Below are 21,443 nucleotides of genomic sequence, written 5' to 3'. Positions count from 1 at the left end.
ACCCCTCATTACATAGCCAGTCTCTGACCCCAAGAAGCTTACATTCTAGAAGGAGGTAGATAAACAGTGGAGGTCTAGGGGCAAAGAACAAAAGATTATTTTCAAATCTCGGGCCACCACTCCTGATCACAAAAGCCTGTATCTGTCCCCAAGGAACTTATATTCTTTCTTTTATTCTTGAGGGGAAGATAACTAAGCTCCATTCTTGAATATTCTCTGATGTCCTAATGAATTTTAATTTTCTAATTTAATTTTCATAATGGTGGATACTACATAAATGCCCATCCATTTCTCACAATAATTAACCCAAACCTTCATTTTAGCCTGCTTCACATTCTTCTCCAATTGTTTCTTGGTTATTTTCCTATCTTTGTCCAGCTTTCCCTTTGTGTCAGACAGGAACTAATACTAGATCCATCTGTTAATATCCTGCATATCCTTCCTTGTTGTCACCTCATCCATCCTGAGACTATCCCCAATAAACTCCATTAGTACTTCCCTGGGCACTTAGCAATATTCTATTTTTTATTTTAAAACATCTTTCCTGAAAGACTGAAAAGTCCCTGGAGTTAAGGAATCATCAACAGCTATTTAATGTTTTTACTGAAGGTTCATACTTCTTAAAAGTCAGGAATTCTGTTTTTTGTGTTTTAATCTTTTCTTACAAAATGCTCTGTACATATAACTAAATAAATATAAGTACCTCATATATGCAAAAACCCCCAAACTGTAATGCCGGAGTAACCAAGGCAAGACAGAGATTAGGTTTTTAATATTTTAATAGCAGAGAATTGGGGATAAATGGTCGGACAGGACTCTTGCCCAAAAGATGTCTGATCTCTAGCAATTAAAACCCAGACCTTTTATAAGGCTCCAGCTATAAGGGAAACAAAGGCAAGGGGAGAGAACACTGAGTAAGTCATAATTTCAGGAAGGATCATAACTTTAGTTCTGATAGGTTAGGGATTGGTCAAGAAGGTGGGAGGAGGAGACAAGAATCTGAGACAGGAGATAGTGAGCAATACCCAGGTATTTGAGATACATCATCTGGAGTTTTGCAGCTCATTGGAATATGAGAGTGACCAGAGCTTAATGGAGTAAGGAAAAGGAAGGGAGGGGGGTGGCCATAATTTTATTCAGGGTATAGCATAATAATTCAGGGAAACTGAGGCATTACAAAACAAAGCAGTTTTTGTCCTCAAAGAGTTTACCTTCTTCCAGGGGATATTTATGTACACGGACACATAAATACAAAATAACTTCAGGAGGTAAAGAACATTAATGAAGATGGAAGGCTTTATGAAGGTGGTACCTCCCTGAGTGCACAGGAAGCATTTAAAAAGTGTTAAATGAATGCCTGTGGCCCCAGGTGATGTGCTTTAGGAGGGCACCAAATGTTGGGGTTCAGTCAAGTGAAGAATTCACAATGGCCATTCTTTTTGACAAAAGGTAGGTTTATTTAGGAGAACACAGACAAAATGAAGGTATACAACACCAGTTATATGAAGTAAGAGTGGGAGAGCATAGAAAAGACAAGTTCCTTAGTGGAACTCACATTACCCAGTAGAAAGAGAACATTCCATGAAGTTGGGGCATGCCCTTAGCTGACAGGCTAAATCCTGGAAGGGATTTAATACCCTAAAAGAGTTAACTATGGGGCAGCTAGGTGGCTCAGTGGATACAGTACTGGCCTTGAAGTCAGGAGAACTTGAGTTCAAATCTGACTTCAGATACTTACCATTTTCTAGCTGTGTGACCCTGGGCAAGTCACTTAGCCCCAACTGCCTCAGTGGGGGGAAAAAAAATTTCCCTCTGCTCAACATACCCACCATTTAGGACCTCATCAAAATGATACCAGGAGACATTTGGTCAAAATGTCAGAAAAGTAGGAAGAAGTATAGCCCAGCTCCTCCAAGAAAGAAGAAACGCACCAGACTGAATCTTGATGGGCAATCCAAGGGAAAAAATAAGCAATTTTTTCCAGTCTAGGTCATCCCAGGGACAGAGAGCTCCATGGACTTTATAAATGAGGCCTGGAGCATGTCAAGCAGCACTTCAGCTGCATTCTGACCACTTTGGCAACCCCAAAAGCTTGCAGGTCTTCAGCCTGTTCCTAAGATCCTGGAATGAACAAACACTCCATTGAAAGCAGCAACAAGACCAGCTTAGATCCTCCTTTCAGAAATGCTGCAGAGCCCAGATCTAACCTCAAGTGCAAAGTCAGGAATTAGTCTGGAAGAAAAAAGAACCCCACTACATTGGCAATGTCAGCAAGGCTGCTCTTGTGACACAGAGGCAGAAAAAGAGAATTGATTCGGAAGTATCAACAAGCAAGCCCCCCAAGAAAACCATAGATTGAACACAAACCCAACTAGAATTCTTGGAAGAGATGAAGCAAAAGTTAGTTTTTACAAATGGAGTGAATGATGAAAAACGCTATCCATCTCCAGAAAGAAAACTACCAAAGGATTAGAGAGCTAAGAAAAAACCATCAAAATTCTTCTGAAAGAAAAGATGAAAAGTACCAAGGGAATTAATGAAAAAAGGGGGAAAGGAATTACACTACAAAACAGTAATCACTTAAATAATTTGGGGCTGGCTAAGAAACAGAAAGACTGCTTGGTAGAAAGGATTATGGACACAATATACTGAAGCAAATGCACAATAACCCAGTATGGGGTAAACCTAAAGATCCTAACTTCAGAAGCAAGAACTCAATTTGTCAAAAACTCTTGGAGAAAAATAGAAAGCAGTATGGCAGAAAGTAGGGTAAGCCAATAGCATACATTCAATACCAAAACCATTCAAAATGGAATAACTTAAGACATGAAGCCTGGCATAAACAAATTAAAGGAGCAAGGAAGAAATTACCTGTTGGAATTATGGGTAAGGAAAGACTCATGATCAAACAGAAAGGGTCACAGAAGATAAATTGGACAATTTTCATTACATAAACTTATGAAGTTTTTGCACAAAAAACAATGTAGTTAAAATCAGGATTGGTAAATAAGGGGAAAAAAATTGCAGCAAGTTTTTTTGATAAAGATCTCATTTAATAATAATAACCACTAGCATTTATATAGTGCTTTAAGGCTTGCAAAGCACTTAAGAGATATCTTTTTTTGATTTTTACAACAATCCTGGGAGGTAGGTGCTATTATCCTCATTTTATAGATGAGGGAACTGAGGCTCACTGAAGTTACATGACTTGACGAGGATAACACCTAGTGACCTAAGACCAGATTTGAACACAATCCAAACTGAGTTCCTGACTTCAGTCCCAGCACTCTATCCTCTGTATCTGTATAAAAGGTGTAAAGTATAGGGCAAAGGTGTCAAACTACTGCCTCTTTAAATTACCTAGAGCTGCCAAATTGAAATATAACAGAAACATGTTTAACAAAAATGAAAATACAAAATAAATAATCATGTTTATTTGTGATTTTCTAAACCAGTATCTGGCTAGTAAAGATCCATTTCTGAGTTTGACATCACTGATTCAGATTTATAAGAATAAGTCACTCAGTACCCAAATGATATGACCATGCCAAAAATCTTCAAGGGAAGAAATCCAAGCTATCAACCATATGAAAATATACTTGGTTTACTAATAATTAGAGAAATGCACATCAATTACAACTGAAGTTATAGCTAACAAAAAAAAGAAAAATGACAAATGTTGAAGAGAAAACAAGTACATCAATGCACCATTGGTAGTCTGGCCAATTCCAAAAAATAATTTGGAATTATGCATATAAAGTTATTCAATTGTACAAACCTTTTGACCCAGTTACCACTACCATGTCTATTCCCCAGAGAGATCAAAGAAAGAAGAAAATGACCCATATATACAAAAATAACTATAGCATCTCCTTTTTTAGGTGGCAAACAATAAAGGAATGGATGAACAAGTTATGGTATAGGAAATATGTAATACTGATATGACGGAGATGATTTTAGAGAAATCCGGAAAGACTTGTGTGATCTGACAAAGGTATGTCAGCAGAACCAGAACAATTTATATAACAATGACATAATAAAAATTTTAAAGAGTTGGAAACTCTGATCAGCATAGTGACCACAATTTCATTATCACCATTGAAACATTTTCAACCTCTTGATAGAGAAGTGAAAAACTCAAGTGGAGAATGACTTTTTTAAAATCATGGCCAGTGGGGAATTCCTTTTGCTTGACTGTTGAATTTTAAGAGGTATTTTGTTTTGCCTGCTATCTCAAGCAGGGAGTGATCGAAAGAGAATCATTCAAAAAAATAATTAACTCTAAAAAAAAAGTGACCAAAAGCTCCTTGAAGAAAGAAGCCATAGTCATCTACTTTGGGTTCTCCAAAATACATAGTGAATAAATGCCTTTTGAGGCCTAGAAAGGTCTATGAGGAAATACACGAGAAAAATTAAGAGCAGTAAAAACAGATTGGAAGGATTTTCCGAAGCTATCTGTTGGTGGCAATGTAGTGAGCAGGAGACAAAGGTGGCATGGAAGTCAAGAAAAGGTCAATCAACTTTTGCCCAGATCTAGTCCTTGACCTTTCCATGGGGAAAATTTGTCCCATAATGAGGATGGGGTAGCCATTGATTTAACATTCAAAAAACTAGGACTGGCTTTAGGTTTTTGAATCTTAGTACTAGATGGACCAGAATGTAAGAATTATCTCAAAAGCCAAGCTTTGTCAATTGATAAGAGTTTTTTTCTTTTAATCTATAAGGCAAAACCCCCAAAATTTAATAGAATGAACAATTTTATTTCAAAATAAAACTATAATTTTGTCAACTGATGAACCCAGTCCTTCTAGTGTTAATAATCTGGTGATGGAACCCTATCTAGCTGTTCAATCATCTAATGTGGTCAAGTTTCTTGTGTGAAGGGGCTAATGTTCATTTCAAATTCAAGCATACAAGATAGCAGGCCAGAGCCTAACAGTCAAGAGTTGATGAGATGTTTGAGGGTTCCTTTAGTCTGATCATCATCCAATGCACAACTCTTCTAAAATGATTTACGTGATCTACCCTCTCTGCCAGAGCAAACACCTGGCCCAAGTACGATCCTGCTCCACTCTGGGCGTTGACGTACAAAGTGGCTTAGGGTCAAGGCCAACTGCAGCTAGAGAAGTTTTTCCTCACACAACCAGGCCTGTTTTGTCTAGCCCTATGTACTGACAAAGGTCACAACCATGGTAGTGAATGGGGATTACAGACTGGGTTCGGATTTCCCTAGAAATGGAAAGATCTCTGGGATTATCAGAGTGGATACAGTGGTTTAGACACTTAATTCACACCAGCTAGTATTAATACCTAAACTCTGATCTTAAGGGGGATAGGGAGTAGGAGAAGGCTTGGAAGTTCCAAGTGGACAAAGCTGGGTCCAAAAGAATCACGACAAAAAGACAAGTATCTGACTCTGTTGCTGCTTTACGGAAGTGGGGTTGACTTGGTTCAGCAGAATCTTCCCTGGAAAAGGGTATAGAATTTAAGTTTCAAGGAATCTAATGGATATGAATTAAGTTCCAGTTCTTCACACCCAAGTGTATGGAAGTAAGAGACTTAAAGGGGAGGGTAATAAGTATTTATATAGCTTACTTTATATCAGGTATTGTACTAAACTTTTTACAAATATTGTCTTGATCTTTACAAGAATCCTGTGTGCTGGATACTGACACTATTCCCATTTTACATCTGGAGAAACTGAGGCTGAGAGAGGTTAAGTGACTTATTCAGAGTTTACACACTGGTTAAGTGTCTGAAGCTGGATTTGAACTTAAGTTGTCATGACTCCAGTTATAGGGCACAGTCTTTATTTTGGGAGACCAGTGGGATAAGCCAGGACACTACCTACTTAGCCCCACATCCATTCTCCACCTCTTCCAAGGAACAGAGATGAAAATGGCCAGGGGTAGATGTGGACTCGGAAAGCAGGAAAGAGGAGAGGAAAACACGCTCCAAGGAAACCAAGAGCCCCTGCTGACTTGGCTCATACACCACCAGGGAGCTGGAGTGATTGTGTTAATGCACCCTGGGTTATAAGGGCTGGGGTCAGCCCAAGCAGAATGCTCCGGTGTAGATCGATCCTAGGTCACCACTTACAATCCTTCTTGAGGAAGTGGTGAAAGAAAAGCATTCTCCTGTAACCCTGAGACAGGTCCCTCCCAACCCCTACCCCACCAAGCTGGAAGAAAGGGGGGAAATGAGCAGTTTATTCTAGAGTCCTCCCCCAAAATTCAGGGATCCTAGCCCTGTAAACCATGGTCCTAGCCCTGGGTCTCAAACTATAGCTGAGTGGGATGGACCAAGAGCTCTGGGTTTAGGCGTGCAGAAAGCGGTTGAAGGCATTGTAGGCAGACTCCAGATCAAACAGCATCTGTCGGACCTGAGAATCATCCAGCTCGTCTGCAGCTGACATGCCACTCAAGGTCTGTAGCCTGTGGGAAGAGAGAAAAGTCACTGGGAGAAGTTATTCACAAGGGCTCAGAAACTAGACTCTCTCCCCTGAACCTCTTTACCCTATGGAGGGTTAAAAACTGTCCAGTTTTAGGGACTCTCCCAGCAGCTCCCAGGGAACACTCACCATTGGCTGACTTTCTGTCTACCCTCAAAGTCAGGAGGCAAGTGGCTCATGCGGTTCATGGTCTCCATTAACTCTCGAAGATCAGGCTGGATCTGAAAGTAATGATATCTCAGATCCCAGGAAGGGTTACCCTCCCTTACTCCCCACACTCAGCGAATAGCACTCAACTCAGCCTGTTCTGCAGAACAGAGTGACCTATAGATTCAGGCCTTCCCCAAATAAGAGCATACTCTTCTACCACTTTTACTCAGCCAGGAGTTGGAGGCTGGATTTTTCACTGTCCCCTTATAGACATCTTACCTCATCCATGGCACGTATTTCCAGACGGAGTTTATCCATCACAGTGATAAAGAGCTGGGGAGAAAACACAAACTTTAGACAGAGGCATTAACTTAAGGGTCTTTGAGGAAGGGCAGAGCTAAAAACAAAGGTTAGGGATATCCCAAACATCTTGCTTCCTTCAAAAGTACATTCTGAAGAAAAGCACATGCTTAACAAATATTGTTATCACTTGCCATCTAGGGGAGAGGGTGGGGGAAAGGAGGGAAAAAAAATCTGGAACACAAGGTTTTGCAACAGTGAATGTTGAAAATTATCTATGAACATATTTTAGAAATAAAAAGCTTTAATTAAAAAAAAAAAGTACATTCTGACTTGGCCTTCTATTAATTTATTTTTCCTTTCTAAACCCCTACCTATTTATTTTTTTCAGCCAATACCACCTTTTGGTTGACAATTTAAACTTGTTTTAGGTTTTCAAGGATGCTCCCCTGTTATGAACTTAATATGCTTCACATGCACATCTTTCATAAGATCCCCTTTATTTTTCCAGATCAGAGCCCATGTCATGTCTTTACAGTTTGTCCTTCTGGGACATCCTCTCACCTTGGTCCTTAGTACTCTTCTCAGAGCATTGTTCAGTTTTGATACAAGGTTGTATGAAGTACAAGGATAGTAAGACTCTGAACTTGCACGATCTAGTTCAATCTTATTTTAGACACTAAGAAACTATCTCCAAATGCTAGACTTGACTAAGGTTATAACATAGGGAGTTAATGTGGCAAAGCAAAGATTGGAACAGAGTCTCCTGACTTTCAATTTAGCGCTATTTCTTGCAGGCAGGGATATGCCAAGCTTCCACATTTACCATTTTCTGCTCAGTGGTTTGCAGGAGGCAAAGAAATTTTGTTTTATTTCCATATCCCTCCTGATGCTCAGTTCTCTGCAGAGCCATCTGGCCATATGTACACACTCAGCTGTTGTCTTGGAGTTCTCCAGTGATTCCCCGGCCCCTTTTCTTGTTTTATGATCACCTTATAAATACTGGCTGTCCCCAAAATATTGCATTCCATTAGATTCACTCCATTTCCAAATTAGCTGTTTGGAAACTGGAGAGCATTCTCCTATAGAAACAATGTCATGGGATATACTGTGGTTGGATTTCCAATAGTTGTGGGTGTTCTATTGTATCTGACTGTGATTCCATTGTTTTCTTGGCAAACATACTGGAGTAGCTTTCCATTTCCTTCTTCAGCTCATTTTACAAAAGAGGAAACTGAGGTAAATAGGTTTAAGTTACTTGCCAAATTACCCAGATAGTAAATATCTGAGGCCACAGCTTTGAACTAAGAAATGTGAATCTTCCTGACTCCAGACCCAGCCTTCTATCCATAGTGCCACCTAGCTCACCTGGATTTCCAGGTTGACATATAAAGTCTAGTTATATACAAAAGAAAGCTCCTTCCCTAAGTTTATCCACCTGGCTTCAAGTCTCTGCTCCTGGTTTTGGGCTAAACTGAATGGTAAGTAAAGATCTGAAAATTTGTCTCATCTAAACCCATCTAACACATTCTAGATCACACTTTTTCACATCCCACCCAGCTGTGCTGGATATCAGGCAGGATATCCCCAGCCCAGTTGGATTTCTACTAAATATGTCACATAAAACATACACCTTCTCTTCACTTCCAATCCCCCATTTTACTTTCACAATATTGCTTATGTGTCCCCTTCACAGTATGAATATAAACACTACCTGACAGGTCCTTTTGCCACAGTCATCTCTACATCAACCTGTCTTTCCCATTCTACCAGAGTGGCTGTCTTTATAAAGAGAACTGGTCATCTGATCAAAACTCTCCAGGGTCTTGAGTGCCTACAAAGTAAACTTCTAATTCTCTACTTTAATGATCTAGCTCAATTCCATTGTATGGATGGTATTAAGATCTAGTTAGATCAAATAATCTGCCCAAGATATTTAGAGAAATAGTGGTTTTGCTCCCCTAGGGTCAGAGACATGAATACTATCTAGGTTACAGAACCACTGAACTGGAAGGTAGAGGCCAGGCAGTCTAATAACGAGAATAGGCCATCCATGATTTTGAGTTCTTGAGGGAGAATTCATTACCTTCTGAAGTAGTCCATCTAATATTGTATAGGTCAACTCTTTTCTATATACTGTTTAGTATACTCCTCTAAAACCAAACAATACAAGTCTAAATAGCTTCCTTCAATAGTTGGAAGACAGATTCCCCTCCACATGGTGGGAACTTAAGTTTTTATATCGTTTTGATGGACAGATGATGTCACTGATGCACACTATCCTTGTGCAAAAAAAAAAAAAAAAAAAAAAAAAAAAAGCCAACAAGGGGATGTAGTAGATACAACGTTGGACATGGAATCAGGAGGACTTAAGATCAAATTTTGCCTCAGATTCCAAATAGCCAACTACATATGACACTGGACAAATCATGTAACTTCTGCCTGCCTCACCTGTATTGTCCTGTGGGGATAACAGCATCTACCTTGCTGGGCAGTGGTGTCGATCAAATTAGACAATAGCTATAAAGCACTTAGGACACACCTAGGAGCTTTCTCCTTGGATTTCCTCCCAAGAAGTTTTCGTTATTTGAAATACTATTCAGTAGTTAGTGTCATTTTCCTCTTACCTTTACCTTAATTCCTTCTGAAGAAAATATATTCTTCTCAAAAACTATTCTAGTTGAGTCTCATCCAACCATGTCTCAGTGATCCCTGTGTGGTCAAATTTATTTCTTTTCATTACTATCTCTAGGACTCCTTATGAATCCCTACTTTGTGCCTCTGTAAATAAATAATGAGGCCATACATTTTATCAATAACTCCTTTCTTGAAATGTCCCACTTGAATTTGAAGGAATACTTTTTTTCTTTCTACATTGTAATCACTCTCTGATTTCTAGTTGATGGATATATGCAGAAAGTTTTCTGCCTCCCCTTTTCTAAGGCAGCAAACAAATATATTCTTAACAATCCTGGCTAGGTCCATTCTATTCCTGGACAGGAGCTTATTAATTCCCATCTCTGTCCAGAAATTTAAATTCCACTTTGACCCCATCACCTTAAACAAATGTTTACTTCCTAAATCTGCTTTTTCTCCTTTGCATTTATCAGCATTTATGATAAAAAATAAAATGTCTTCAGTTTATTGCTTGTGACTTTAATTATATTTTGATATGTCTTAAAAGGTCATGTCCTGGATATAGCAGATTTCTGAGTTTTGTTATCAAGTCAACAATACGTGGTCTCACTAATTCTCAGCAGGAAATCAGTAACTGCCACTATTTACCTTTTTTTTCTTGGATCCTTATTGGTATATCTCTTACCTGACAGCATGCTTGGATCCAATCATCATTTATCAAAAGACAAAAAGCTACTTTTTCCTTAAAGGATTTAGTTTTTTCCTTTTTCAGAAAAGTTTTATGTCTATTACTTAAATGTAAGTGGTCCTTCTTTCCTCCCCTTCCCCCTCCAGTAGAAAATTCAACTTCCAATCCCTTTTAGTTTTCATAATGGAATCCTTCTATTTTAAAAAAAAACACTTCTTTCTCCATGATAGCCTAGGAATGGAGAAGAGCTCTTCTGTTTTCTATCTTGGAAAGACCAGCCTGTACTTTGAACAGAGGTCACTTGAGTATGGAAGAAATACAGGTACTGCATACTCTATGCAGGGCACTGAAAAATTCTTCTAGCTCTCTATAGAAACTGAAAGTTACAACCTCAAACTTTAGAGATTGTTCAGTTGGTCTTGCCAATGGATCTCCCATCAGTCCTAAAGTACAATTCCTCTTGCCTTACTCTGATGTTGGGACATAAATGAAACTGAGAATATTGACCTTTCTGAGGGACTGGGACTTACTGAGACAATGTCAGCAATGCATCGGTTGAGGTTACCCTTATCATCCTTGATGGTGATTGGTCGGTCTTCCTTGATCCTTTCCATGGCTAGTGGACAATCAAGCTGCCAGAGAAGTAAGGAGATGTGAAGTTACATAATTTATCTGAAGACAGCTCTAATACCTTGAGGGGAGTCCATTCATATGGAAAGAAAGCTCAGAGTAGGGGCAAAGGTCAAAGTATCCTGGGGTACTCTCATTAGGCTGAATTGACTTACTCTGAACTTTCGGCAGAACTCATCGATGGAATTGATTTCTGAGCCTTGCACCTGCTTGAAGGCAGCTTTGTACTGAACTAGGAGTCTGGAACAGGCTGCTGTGTACCTGTAGAGAAATAAACCTCAACATGGGCCAGGACCCAAATCTTCAATTAAGACAAAGACACCCATCTGAATGTCCAGGACCAGAAACCAACCAGAGATGAGAGGCCCAAGCCTTATAGACCAAGTAAGAACTTGAAACTCTAGGAGATTAATTTAAGGGAAAAAGAACTTAGGCTAGGGGAAGATCTGGGGCAGTTGAGAAAAATGGCTGACTCATAGATAGAATGAATCTTAACCATTACCTAGTCTAACTCCCTCATAACACAAAAGAAAAGCTGAGCTTCAGAGAAGCTCAAGATCACACAGCTAGCACTACCTAGTAGGTAGCAGGACCCAAATCTTCAGTTAAGACAAAGACACCCATCTGAATGTCCAGGACCAGAAACCAACCAGAGATGAGAGGCCCAAGCCTTATAGACCAAGTAAGAACTTGAAACTCTAGGAGATTAATTTAAGGGAAAAAGAACTTAGGCTAGGGGAAGATCTGGGGCAGTTGAGAAAAATGGCTGACTCATAGATAGAATGAATCTTAACCATTACCTAGTCTAACTCCCTCATAACACAAAAGAAAAGCTGAGCTTCAGAGAAGCTCAAGATCACACAGCTAGCACTACCTAGTAGGTAGCAGAACCAGGATTCAAACCCACATTTCACACCTTGCCGTCTCCAATGAGATTTATGCATCCTTATAAGGACTTAAGAGGTCCTTATAGAATCCAGGAACACTTTCATGTTTCATATTCATATCACATACTGCTTTGTAATTTCATTATTCATTATAATAGTTAGAACATAAGATTTGGAGTCAATATCTATGTTCAAATTCTGACTTTGTTACTTAACTTTATGATCTTAAATAAGTTGTTTAATTCTAGGCCTGTGTCTCTTGCCTGCAACGTGGGCATCAAAAGAATTGTACTATCCATTTCATAGGACTTTTGTGACTATCAAATGAAATAATAATTTTTATCCCCCTTTTAGCCCTAATCCCTACTGAAGAGCAGGGTCATATCATTCACCCAATCAACAACAAGTAGACTATATGCACAGCAGTAAGACACAATCCCTGATCTTATAAAGATTCTACTCTAACAGTGCTTATGATAACAGACAAGACTACATGATAATATTAGTGTGCTACAAAAACAAGTGCTGTATGATGTTGTGGCCAGCACAACAAATGGGCTAGTGGTGGTAGAAAATAAGAAGATGGGATTGCTGATAATTCAACAAAGCCATTTGAGAGAAATTGTATTGTTTATATATCTTAAAAGCATATGTTATTATGAAAGACATTGTTCTGTAACCAACCCTGATTTCTGTTTATGATTTAACTCACTGAAGCATGTTGTTAGTTTCTGGGGACTCAACCTTATTTAAAGTTCACTATGCCCCAGTAATTGTGCCAGGACCTTATGTTTTCTCATGATTTCAAGCTTAAATGCACTCTTGATTAATCTTAGAAGGGGAACATCCCAGTTATTGAAGTTTCTAGCTTCCTGGGAGTTCTCTACAGTATAGTATCTGAAAGTTCATTAATGACTGGGAAAATCAAAGATGATTTCAAGAAAGAGGTAATACTTAAAATGTACTTTAAAGGATCAGTATTATTCATAGATTCAGAAATTTAGAACTGAAAAGCACTTTATAGGTCATCTAGCCTAACTCTCAAATTTTATAGAGAAAACAGGCTTAAAGGACTTATGTGGCTCAGCTAAGATCATACAGATATTAAGTTAAAGAGCTAGAATTTGAACCTAGAATCTCCACTGTACCATATTGGTTGATATGCTTTTCTTCTCTGTATCCTCTTCAATACACACTTCTTCCTAACAGAAGCTCAAAAGACACATAAACTGAAAAACCTAAAGATGTGAAAGGATACTTAAAAGATCCAACCTTTCAGCATGTTCAACAAACATCAATGTTTGTTGACTTATATGTATGAAAACATATGCGTAGTACATTACCTTACATATAGAACTTTAACAACTATTGGTAGAATTAGAATATTATAGAAAAAACACCAAACTGGGAGTGAAAATGAGTTCTAATCCCTGCTCTGTCACTGACTGGCCAGAATATCTCAGGTTCTCAGTTTCTTCCCATCTGCAACAGAGAGAAGGATTGGACTAAATGACCACTAGGTACCTTGTTCCTAAACGTTTTAGAATTCTGTTAGAAACAAATTAATAAAGATAAAAAATGGATAAGCTTTGGAACTTGTTTTGAAAATCAGACTCTAACCCTGAGATCGTTTGAAATGAGCAATGTTTCCAGAGCTTGAAGATTCTAATTGCTGCTTCCTAGATTTATCTTATGTTTTTATACATAGAGACAAGTGATGATGAAGAGGAGAAGGGAGGGGTTCTATCACAGAACTTCAGAGTATCTAGAAAAGCAGAAAAAAATACTTAGAAACCAAGCCAGGTATCAAAGGGGCCGTTTTTCCTTCCCTTCCTCTCCCCCCTCCAGCCCCAGCATCTTTTCCTTCAGGACACTCACTCATTGGGGGTCACACAGTCCTTGATGTAGGCCTTCTCCAGGGCTTGCATTGTCTTCACCACAGCAAACAACTCTGCCATGTTGTCATACCTAAGAGCAAGGGCCTGGTTAGTCAAGCAGGAAGCACCCAGGTAAAGCAACCACCCATCTCTTACCCCATGCGTCTTCGGGGCCAGCCCTGTCTCCAGCCACCCTCAATTCGCTATTCTCTATCATGAGCCACCCGAGACAGCGACGCTGAAGCCACATAAGGCAGAAAAGTTTGTGGGAATCACCGCAAGTGAGTAAAGGTAAGGTCGGGGAAGGGCGGTTTTCCTGCCGTTTCAGGACGTCCCAACTTCAGGCACAGAGCTCAGCTGCGACAGCCACCGACTGCAGCAGAACAGGGCGCCCAGCACCTAACCCGGAGGCGTCGGAGCGCCCGTCCCCACCGAGGCCTCCCCGCTCCCGCGGCCCACCCCGCCTTTCTCCCGGGCCTCACTTCTCTTTCCGGCATTCTTGTACAGCTTTACTCCTGCAAGAGAGCAAAGAGAGTCTTACATAGCGGGCGTGCGGAGCACGCCCCGGGCCCCTCACCTCCAGGTGGAACGCGCAAATCGCGGGTAAGGAAGTGCATCCTTCCCCGCTGCCGGAGAGGACGGCGCCGGGGAGAAGGAAGCCAGCAGAGAGGGAGGAACTCCGCCCGCGGGGCCCCGGGGCTCACCTCATACAGTTCCGGCTTATTCCCAGGGGCTGAAAACAAAGCAAAAGTCACTAAACCAGGGGCAGGGGGCAGCTACCCCTCCCACCCACACTTACAGCCGCCCCCCGCCCCCCCGGGCCCGCCGCCGGAGGCGCTCCTTCCGGGAATCAAGGCGAGCCTCGGGCTGCCCAGCTCTGGCTCCGCTTCTCGGGACCTTCGGGTTCTCCCGGGTCCCGGGCGCCGGACGAGGCGCGGGGCAACCCGGTCCCAGGGCTAGTGGGGACAGAGCCCCGCCCCCTCCTCTGGCCCGGGCTCCCGGCGCCCCCTTCCGGTGGTGCCGGCGCTTCCTTCCCCTACTCCCCGGCCTCTCTCTACTCTCTCCGCCTTCCCCCGATGCTGGACAGACAAGCCGGGGAGGGGACACTCACCTCCCATCCCGGGGGTGGCTGGGGTCCCGTGAAACATGCTCGACGGCGGCGCCCGGGCCCTCGTCTGCGGTCGCGGAGCTGAAACCAGGCGGGGCGGAAGGGAGCCGCGGCTGCCGCCAGGCCTTCTCCTCAGAGAGTGCTCAGGGGCCGCCGAGACCCCAGATCCTAGGACCAGCCTTGGAGGGGGGCTGTCGGCCTCCCACTGGGGCCTATTCCTGGTAGCTGGGGATCGTTCTCTCAGAGCTGCTCGATCTTTCGGCCCAAGATGGCGCCAGTCCGAGATCTCTCGGGCTATCGATGTTTCGGCGTTCGTCCGCTTACGCCGGGCATCCCGCGTTTGCGCAGTTCCTCGCGAGGTGCTGGGAAGCTACGGCCGCCTTACGAGCCCCGCCCCGCAGACGGGTCTACTGCCTGAGTAGGGGTCCTGCCTTCGAGGCGGGCCTGAGCTCCACCGAAGGAACCTCGTTGCGTTCCCTGGCTCTCTGGGGGGCGTCAGTTTTGTTTCTAAGTACAGAGCGGAGCCAGTTCGGGGCCTGTAACTGGTTTTCCCTCCCCTTTTTAACTCTTGGCTAGCTCTACGGGAGAGGGCGTGGTTTCCTCCGAAACACTCCATAGCGGTCCCGGCCGTCGGCCCCCAGCAAGAGAAAAAGGAAATCGGGCCTTTCTATTCAGTGTAAAAAGGGACGAGGAGCAAATTCCTTCCTACACAGAGAAAGCCTCAAAAGCATTTCAGAAGCCTCTAAGAGGTCGAGGCGATGATCGTCGGAGAAGATATTTTTATTGTTAGAACTGTCTTAATGGTTCCTATGTGATGAAATGAGTCATCTGTGAAGTTTTTTTTTTTTTTTTTAATGGCTGGAGATGGGGAAATGGTGAGAGGAAAAAAAACACTTCCTTATTCAGCCATTGCAACCTACCTTGTATATACTTAAGCAGGCAAACTTGTTCTTAGTTGCCAGGAGCGGTTACAGCGACGGCTGGGTTTCCTGATGATTTTTATAACTGGAATATGTAGATAATTACACCTATTATTGATTTCGTTGTTAGCAAATTACATATTCTAACTATCTGCTGAAACCTAGGAGATGAGGGATCTGATATATAAAGAAATGAGTACCTCAGGTGAATTGGGTTTGGGAATTCTGAACTTAAAAAGATTTAGAGATGTTGAAATTTTATTAATGAAGAAATACACAAACCTCTGATTTACTCTAGAGCCCCGGATGAGATTAAGTATGGTAACAAGTCAAATAGCAAGCTGAAAGGTCTTTTCCCTAATCTTTTTACAGCATCATTATTAGCTTTTCTATCCCTATTTTAGGTGACCAGAGAGATTTGGGTCCTAGAAATACATCAAATCTCCAACAGGCCCTCAGTGATTCCTTCAAATAGGGTCGTGAGATGGGAAAAGGCAATGAAAAGCTGAGACAGAGATTAGCATGGGGATGATGTAGATAAATAAAAGAAGTGATTTATTGAGGATTTTAAAAGTCTAAAAGCCATGGGCAGGCTTATTGGAGCCGATATTGTACATAAATGGAAGGAGAAAAAAAGAGATGTTACTGCTCAATGGCGTCCAAAGAAAAGTTTGTGGTGGTGTTTCAGTATGACGGAGCTAGGACCCTGCTTGAAGGCCAACTGCTGGCCTAGGGCTTGATGGTCAGTAGGTTTCAATTTGCTGCAGCACAGCTGTAACTCTTGAAGCTGGGAAGTAATTTTCTCCCATGTGCAGCTTCCCAAGGGGCCTTCAATGGAGCATCCTAAAAAGAGGATACAGGAAGTTTTGTGTAGAATATATCCAAGCCACTAATATTTATGAGTCTATAGAATAGGAAGACAGGATACCATATGATTAAATAAAAATAGAAGTTCATAACATCTTCCCCAAGACCCCAGTATTCCCTGTAACTGTAATATGACAAGGATGAAGAGCTAAAAAGGGGACTTAGAATTCATTTAGTCAAACTTTTCATCACATAGATTTTGAGAAAACTGGTCCAGATGTCTTAATGCTTTTTCAAGCTCTGAATCCTATGACGTTCTCTGACCTACACCTGTTCACTCTATTCTGAAGTGAGGGTACTATTACCATCTGCCCGATCCCCCAAAGGATGGCAGGGAGAATAAGATGGTTATATACATCACTACAGAAATGTAAATGACTGCTATTACCTCTGGTAATAGATTCAGGTGGTTAAAGCTCAGTGTTAATGAGACCAATGAAGGATTTCCTCAGAGAGTAATTAGCATTGAGGGCAAGCAATAATGTAGTTAAAAGAGCACTGGACTTGAATCAGGAAAATATTAGGTTTCAGTTTCAGTTCCAGCATCATGGGTCTGCTTAACCTCCCTAAGTTTGTAAAATGAACAGAAACATGGGAATACTATTACTTGCATTGCCTACCTCATAGCCCTTTTGTGGGGAAAATTCTCTAACTTTAAAATATTATGTTGAGCCATAGAAAATTAAGAATGCTTCTAGTCTGAGTTCTGGGAATTAGACCTTTGCCAACCATCTCTCAAACAGATGCCCTTATTTATGGGGAAGAGAATGCATATAGACAGCTCAAGGTAAAACCATCTCTGACTGGAAAGAAAAGTTGCTTATCTTAGTAGGAGTGGTTCCAATCAGGATGTACTGGTGTGCAGAGAACAACTTCTGAGTCAATTTCCTAAAAAAGCCCAGGGTAGAAGCACTAGTAAATGCTACTTTAAAAAAAAAAAAACTTAAAATTAATCCAGCACAATATCTAGTCCCTACTGCAATGCGAGGGGATACATAGAACATTCACTATTCTAAAGATCAGTGACTTTGGATTAATAGAGGACTTGAAAGTTTAGAAGTAGTCTCCTTACAATCTTTCTGAAAGGTAACTAGTGCAAGGATTATTATTCCTGCTTTACAAATGATAACATTGAATGGGAAAGGGACTTCATAATGGGGCCATTTTGATATAGATTGCTTGTTGAGGGCCAACTATCAGGAGCAGGAAGAATCCAAACTAGGAGAATCACTCAGAATGGGAAAACTGGGATCCAGAGTTAGGGAAAAAGAGGAGCCTGCAGTGCTACAAAAAAGGAGGGAAACAAACTTAAATTTTACAAGTATTTGCCAACAGCTGAACTTCAGCAGGCAAGCACTGCTTAGGACATGATATGTAGAATGGCAAGGACTAAACCTGCTTGATTGGATTTGCATGGCAGTTGGTATTTCTGTATTTCAATGCTAACTTCAATTTCCTACTCTTTGGATTCATAGTGTAGTAGCAGACTATAGAAAGGACAAATTCAGAAAATCATCATGCATCTGTCTTCTCAGACTCTTATGTCAATTCTCCATTCAATGACTCGACAGACTTCAGAAATCTGTTAGTTGGATGGAAACATAAGAGAAGCTCACATCTAAAGGGCAAAGGAAAATTAAACAACATTATTCAGTGCTTACTATGAGCAAGGGCAAAAGCCAGAGTGCAGGAAACAAGATTGTAAGTAATAGAACAGTAGGTAGTCTTATATGTGCACTTATCACTCTAGTAGCAAGCATATCACTTAGCTTACCACCTGAACACACCATTTCTGCATTAAGGTTCCCCTCAACAATAAAATAGAAATTCCTTGAAGCCAGAACAAAACCCTTTTTAAAAATCTGCTAGTACATAGCCAATTATGGGGGGCTAACGTAATTCCTACCAAATTGAATTTTGTATTTAACACCTCGTCTTAGAGAGCATTTTGAAAAAGTTGTCTCCTTCTGGATAATTTCACCACTATATTTTCTGTGCCTACAACCTCTGCCCATTGAATAGATTCCCATGATTACCATGTGCTTAGGCTGTTATAAGTAGCCTCTAAATTGTTTCTTTTCCCCCACTCTAGCTTCCCATTTAAATGTAATCTTGTCATAAGCAGATCTGACCCTATTACTCTTCTGCTCAGGCTGTTTCCTTTTCTCACTTGATCTGTTGAATCACCTCAAATGCTTCCTTCTCCAGGAATCCTTTCCTGGTCCCAATTAATAACAAATTCTTTCTTTAGGAATTGCACATACCACATTGTTTGCACCTTTTAATTGCCTTTTTCACAATGTTAATGTTATCTGTGTCTCATTCCTTTACTAGACTACATTTTATATCTCTTCCCAGCATTAGCACAGTCTTTCCAAGCAGAAAACAGATGCTCAATACATGTATTCAGTGAAGGGTGAATAAAACACCACTTAGTTAAAACACAAATGAATGCTGCCTGATTGACTTTCAATGAACTTTCCTTGGTTGGATTGGCCATAAGGAAACAGGGTGAGGCTTAGTCTAGCCATGTTCAAGATTGGAATCCTAAGGACCAACTCCTTCCTCACATAGTCTAACTTGGAAGGGCCTTCAGAGGTTATCTTAATTGAAAGAGTCCTGGAATAGTAATTCTCTCAAATATGCCTCCAGGAAGAAGTCTTATAAGATATCTTGAGAGTTGGGGATCCATTTTCAATCTTGCATCTAATTGCTAGGAAGTTTTCCTACCATCAAACTTTAATTTGTTGCAGCAGTCTGCTAAATTCTTTAATCCTTTACACCTAATTCTGTTTTTGGGAGCCAAGTACAACAAATCGCTATTCACTGGCATCAATGTGAAAAATGATACACTCTGCCCTCACAAAACTATCTTCTCTCCAAGCTAAACATGACTACTTACTTCAAAAGATCCTCAAAAGCACGATCTTGAGGCTTTTCACCATTCTGGTTTTCCTACTTTCCAACATGATACCCAGAATTTAACATTTATATTCCAGATATAGTATGATCAAAGCAATGTACAAGGGGATTGTGGCCTGCCTAATTTTGGACACCTTTCTTAATGCATTAAAATTGTCTTATTTCAATAATCATGATGGAAAATACTATGGAGACTAAATGCAAATCAAAGCATGTTATTTTCACTTTTCTTTCCCGTGTTTTTTTCCTTTTGTTGATTTCTTCTTTCACAAAATGACTAATGTGGAAATGTTTAATATGATTGTACATCTATAACCTTTATCAGATTACTTGTCATCTTGGGGAGAAGAGAGGAGGCTAGGAGGGAGAAAAATTTGGAACTCAAAATCTTACAGTAAATGAATGTTGAAAATTATATGTAACTGGGAAAATACTATTAAATGGGGAAAAAAAACAAGACAAAAATACAATCCACTTTGAGAGAAAGAACTATGGAGTCTAAATGCAGATCAAAGCATGCTATTTTTACTTTTTTTTGTCTTTTTTCTTCTGTTTCCTATATTTTCTCCTTTTGTCCTGATTCTTCTTTCACATGACTAATGTGAAAATGTGACTAATACGGTATGTATGTATGCATGTATATCTATTTATGTGTATGTAACATATCAAAGTGCTTGCTATTTTGGAGAAAAGAGAGGAGAGGGTGAGAGAGAAAAATCTGGAACTCAAAATATTATAAAAGAATGTTGAAAACTATCTTTACATGTAATTGAAAAAAACAGTATTAAGTAGAGGAAAAAAAGTTTGACTTGTTTTACCTTTTCTGGCTGCCATAAACATTATATTACTGCATAGTGGTTTTGCAATGAGATCTTTTATTTCAGAAATTTTTTTTAGCCATGTCGTTCCCATCTTTTTGGCTTATACTTGTAAGACTATATTTATCCCAACTAAATTTTAATCTTCTTATAATCAGCCCAACGTTCTAGTCTATCAATATCTTTTGGATCCTGATTCTGTCAACCAATGTCGTTATTCCTTCAACCTCTGAAAAGAAAAGGCTAAGATGGATCCTGAAAACAGGAAAATTGCAAGGGTATATAATAATACACTGGCTTACCTTCTTGGTCATCTCATTTTTTTTTTTTTTTTTTTTTTGAAACTGAGATCCTATAGCTTACATGAAATCATAGTTCCTTGGCTCACATATAATTTTAATACTTACAAAAGAAGCTACTAATTGGTCAATTAGAAGTATTATATGTGGCTAAGGAATCCAAATTTGGTGAGGCAATGATTAGTAGGTAGCTTAGAAATTAATGGCAAAGATTCCTAATTGGGAACATTCCTCACCCAACTTCACAGGAAAGATAGTATAATGCTAGAGCTTTTTAATGCTATCTGTAATTGATAGGATAATCATTAAGGACAATGGAACAGCTCAGTCAGAAAATTGGCTAATTAAAACAGGGCTGTGAATGGTTACCAGGTGACCTACTTGAACAGTAAATACTAGCTGAATGATCCTAAGGAGGCAATTTCCCAAAGTTTGGTTCCTAATCCTAAAACTGTCCTCCTAGGATAAGAAGGAATTTGCTAAAAGAAGGAGCTTAGAAACTTTGATGACTCTCAGAAGCAAAATCAGGGTATGAAGCATTCCAGACGGGCCAAGTCAAATGGAAATGCTGCTTCCTCCTCACAAAGGTCTTAAGAAGGTATGCTAAGCCCTATCTTTCAGATTCAAGAAGATGCCAAATTCAGAAAGTTATAGAATAAGGATTGTACCTCTTTCCCTATCCCATACCCCTCTTCCTCTGAATCTTCCCATACCTCCCAGAACAGGCTTTAATTATGGCATCTTTCTCACTTTCCTGATATGCTACATCATATTTCATCATAAGATGACATTATATCCTTGTTTCTGTCCAAATGAGAATTGAGACATAAAATTGGTCAACTGAATTGACTTGGAGTTAGGGGTGAAAAGTCAGGATGACCAAAGTTCT

The 21,443-nt window shown here is 40.3% G+C and overlaps 2 protein-coding genes across 3 annotated transcripts in view; both read right to left on the bottom strand.

Annotated features, from left to right (window-relative positions):
* Positions 1-5,793: 5,793 nt before the first annotated feature.
* Positions 5,794-21,227, bottom strand: VPS28 (VPS28 subunit of ESCRT-I). Of its 2 annotated transcripts, XM_031947367.1 has the most exons (8): positions 21,223-21,227; positions 14,103-14,106; positions 13,622-13,711; positions 11,012-11,117; positions 10,757-10,858; positions 6,881-6,934; positions 6,581-6,672; positions 6,198-6,434 (listed from the first exon to the last, which is right to left on the bottom strand). In XM_031947367.1, exons 3-8 carry the CDS (start codon positions 13,699-13,701, stop codon positions 6,317-6,319), a joined length of 552 nt encoding a protein of 183 aa, XP_031803227.1. In that variant the 5' UTR covers positions 13,702-13,711; positions 14,103-14,106; positions 21,223-21,227; the 3' UTR covers positions 6,198-6,316. The 2 variants fall into 2 exon arrangements, with proteins under 2 accessions (XP_031803226.1, XP_031803227.1); XM_031947366.1 differs by lacking the exons at positions 14,103-14,106; positions 21,223-21,227 and adding an exon at positions 14,325-14,573 and having other exon boundaries at positions 5,794-6,434.
* TONSL (tonsoku like, DNA repair protein) overlaps positions 16,039-21,443 on the bottom strand; it is a 32,330-nt gene continuing 26,925 nt past the window's right edge. Inside the window, 1 exon segment of the mRNA XM_012541976.3 lies at positions 16,039-16,491. Coding sequence (XP_012397430.2) covers positions 16,298-16,491 — 194 coding nt within the window. The 3' untranslated portion in view covers positions 16,039-16,297.

Source organism: Sarcophilus harrisii, chromosome 1, assembly GCF_902635505.1.
Source record: "Sarcophilus harrisii chromosome 1, mSarHar1.11, whole genome shotgun sequence".
Lineage (NCBI taxonomy): Eukaryota > Metazoa > Chordata > Mammalia > Dasyuromorphia > Dasyuridae > Sarcophilus > Sarcophilus harrisii.
Note: the sequence above shows the minus strand (reverse complement) of the source record. Positions and strands in the feature narration are given on the sequence as shown.

Bases quoted from the DNA above. Each gene is read 5' to 3' on its own strand.
- VPS28 (XM_031947366.1), bottom strand. The intron at 11,118-13,621 runs GTGAGTGTCCTG...ATTTCTCTACAG, and splicing joins GACTGTGTGACCCCCAATGA to GTACACAGCAGCCTGTTCCA. The intron at 6,935-10,756 runs GTAAGTCCCAGT...TTTTCTCCCCAG, and splicing joins GCATTGCTGACATTGTCTCA to CTCTTTATCACTGTGATGGA.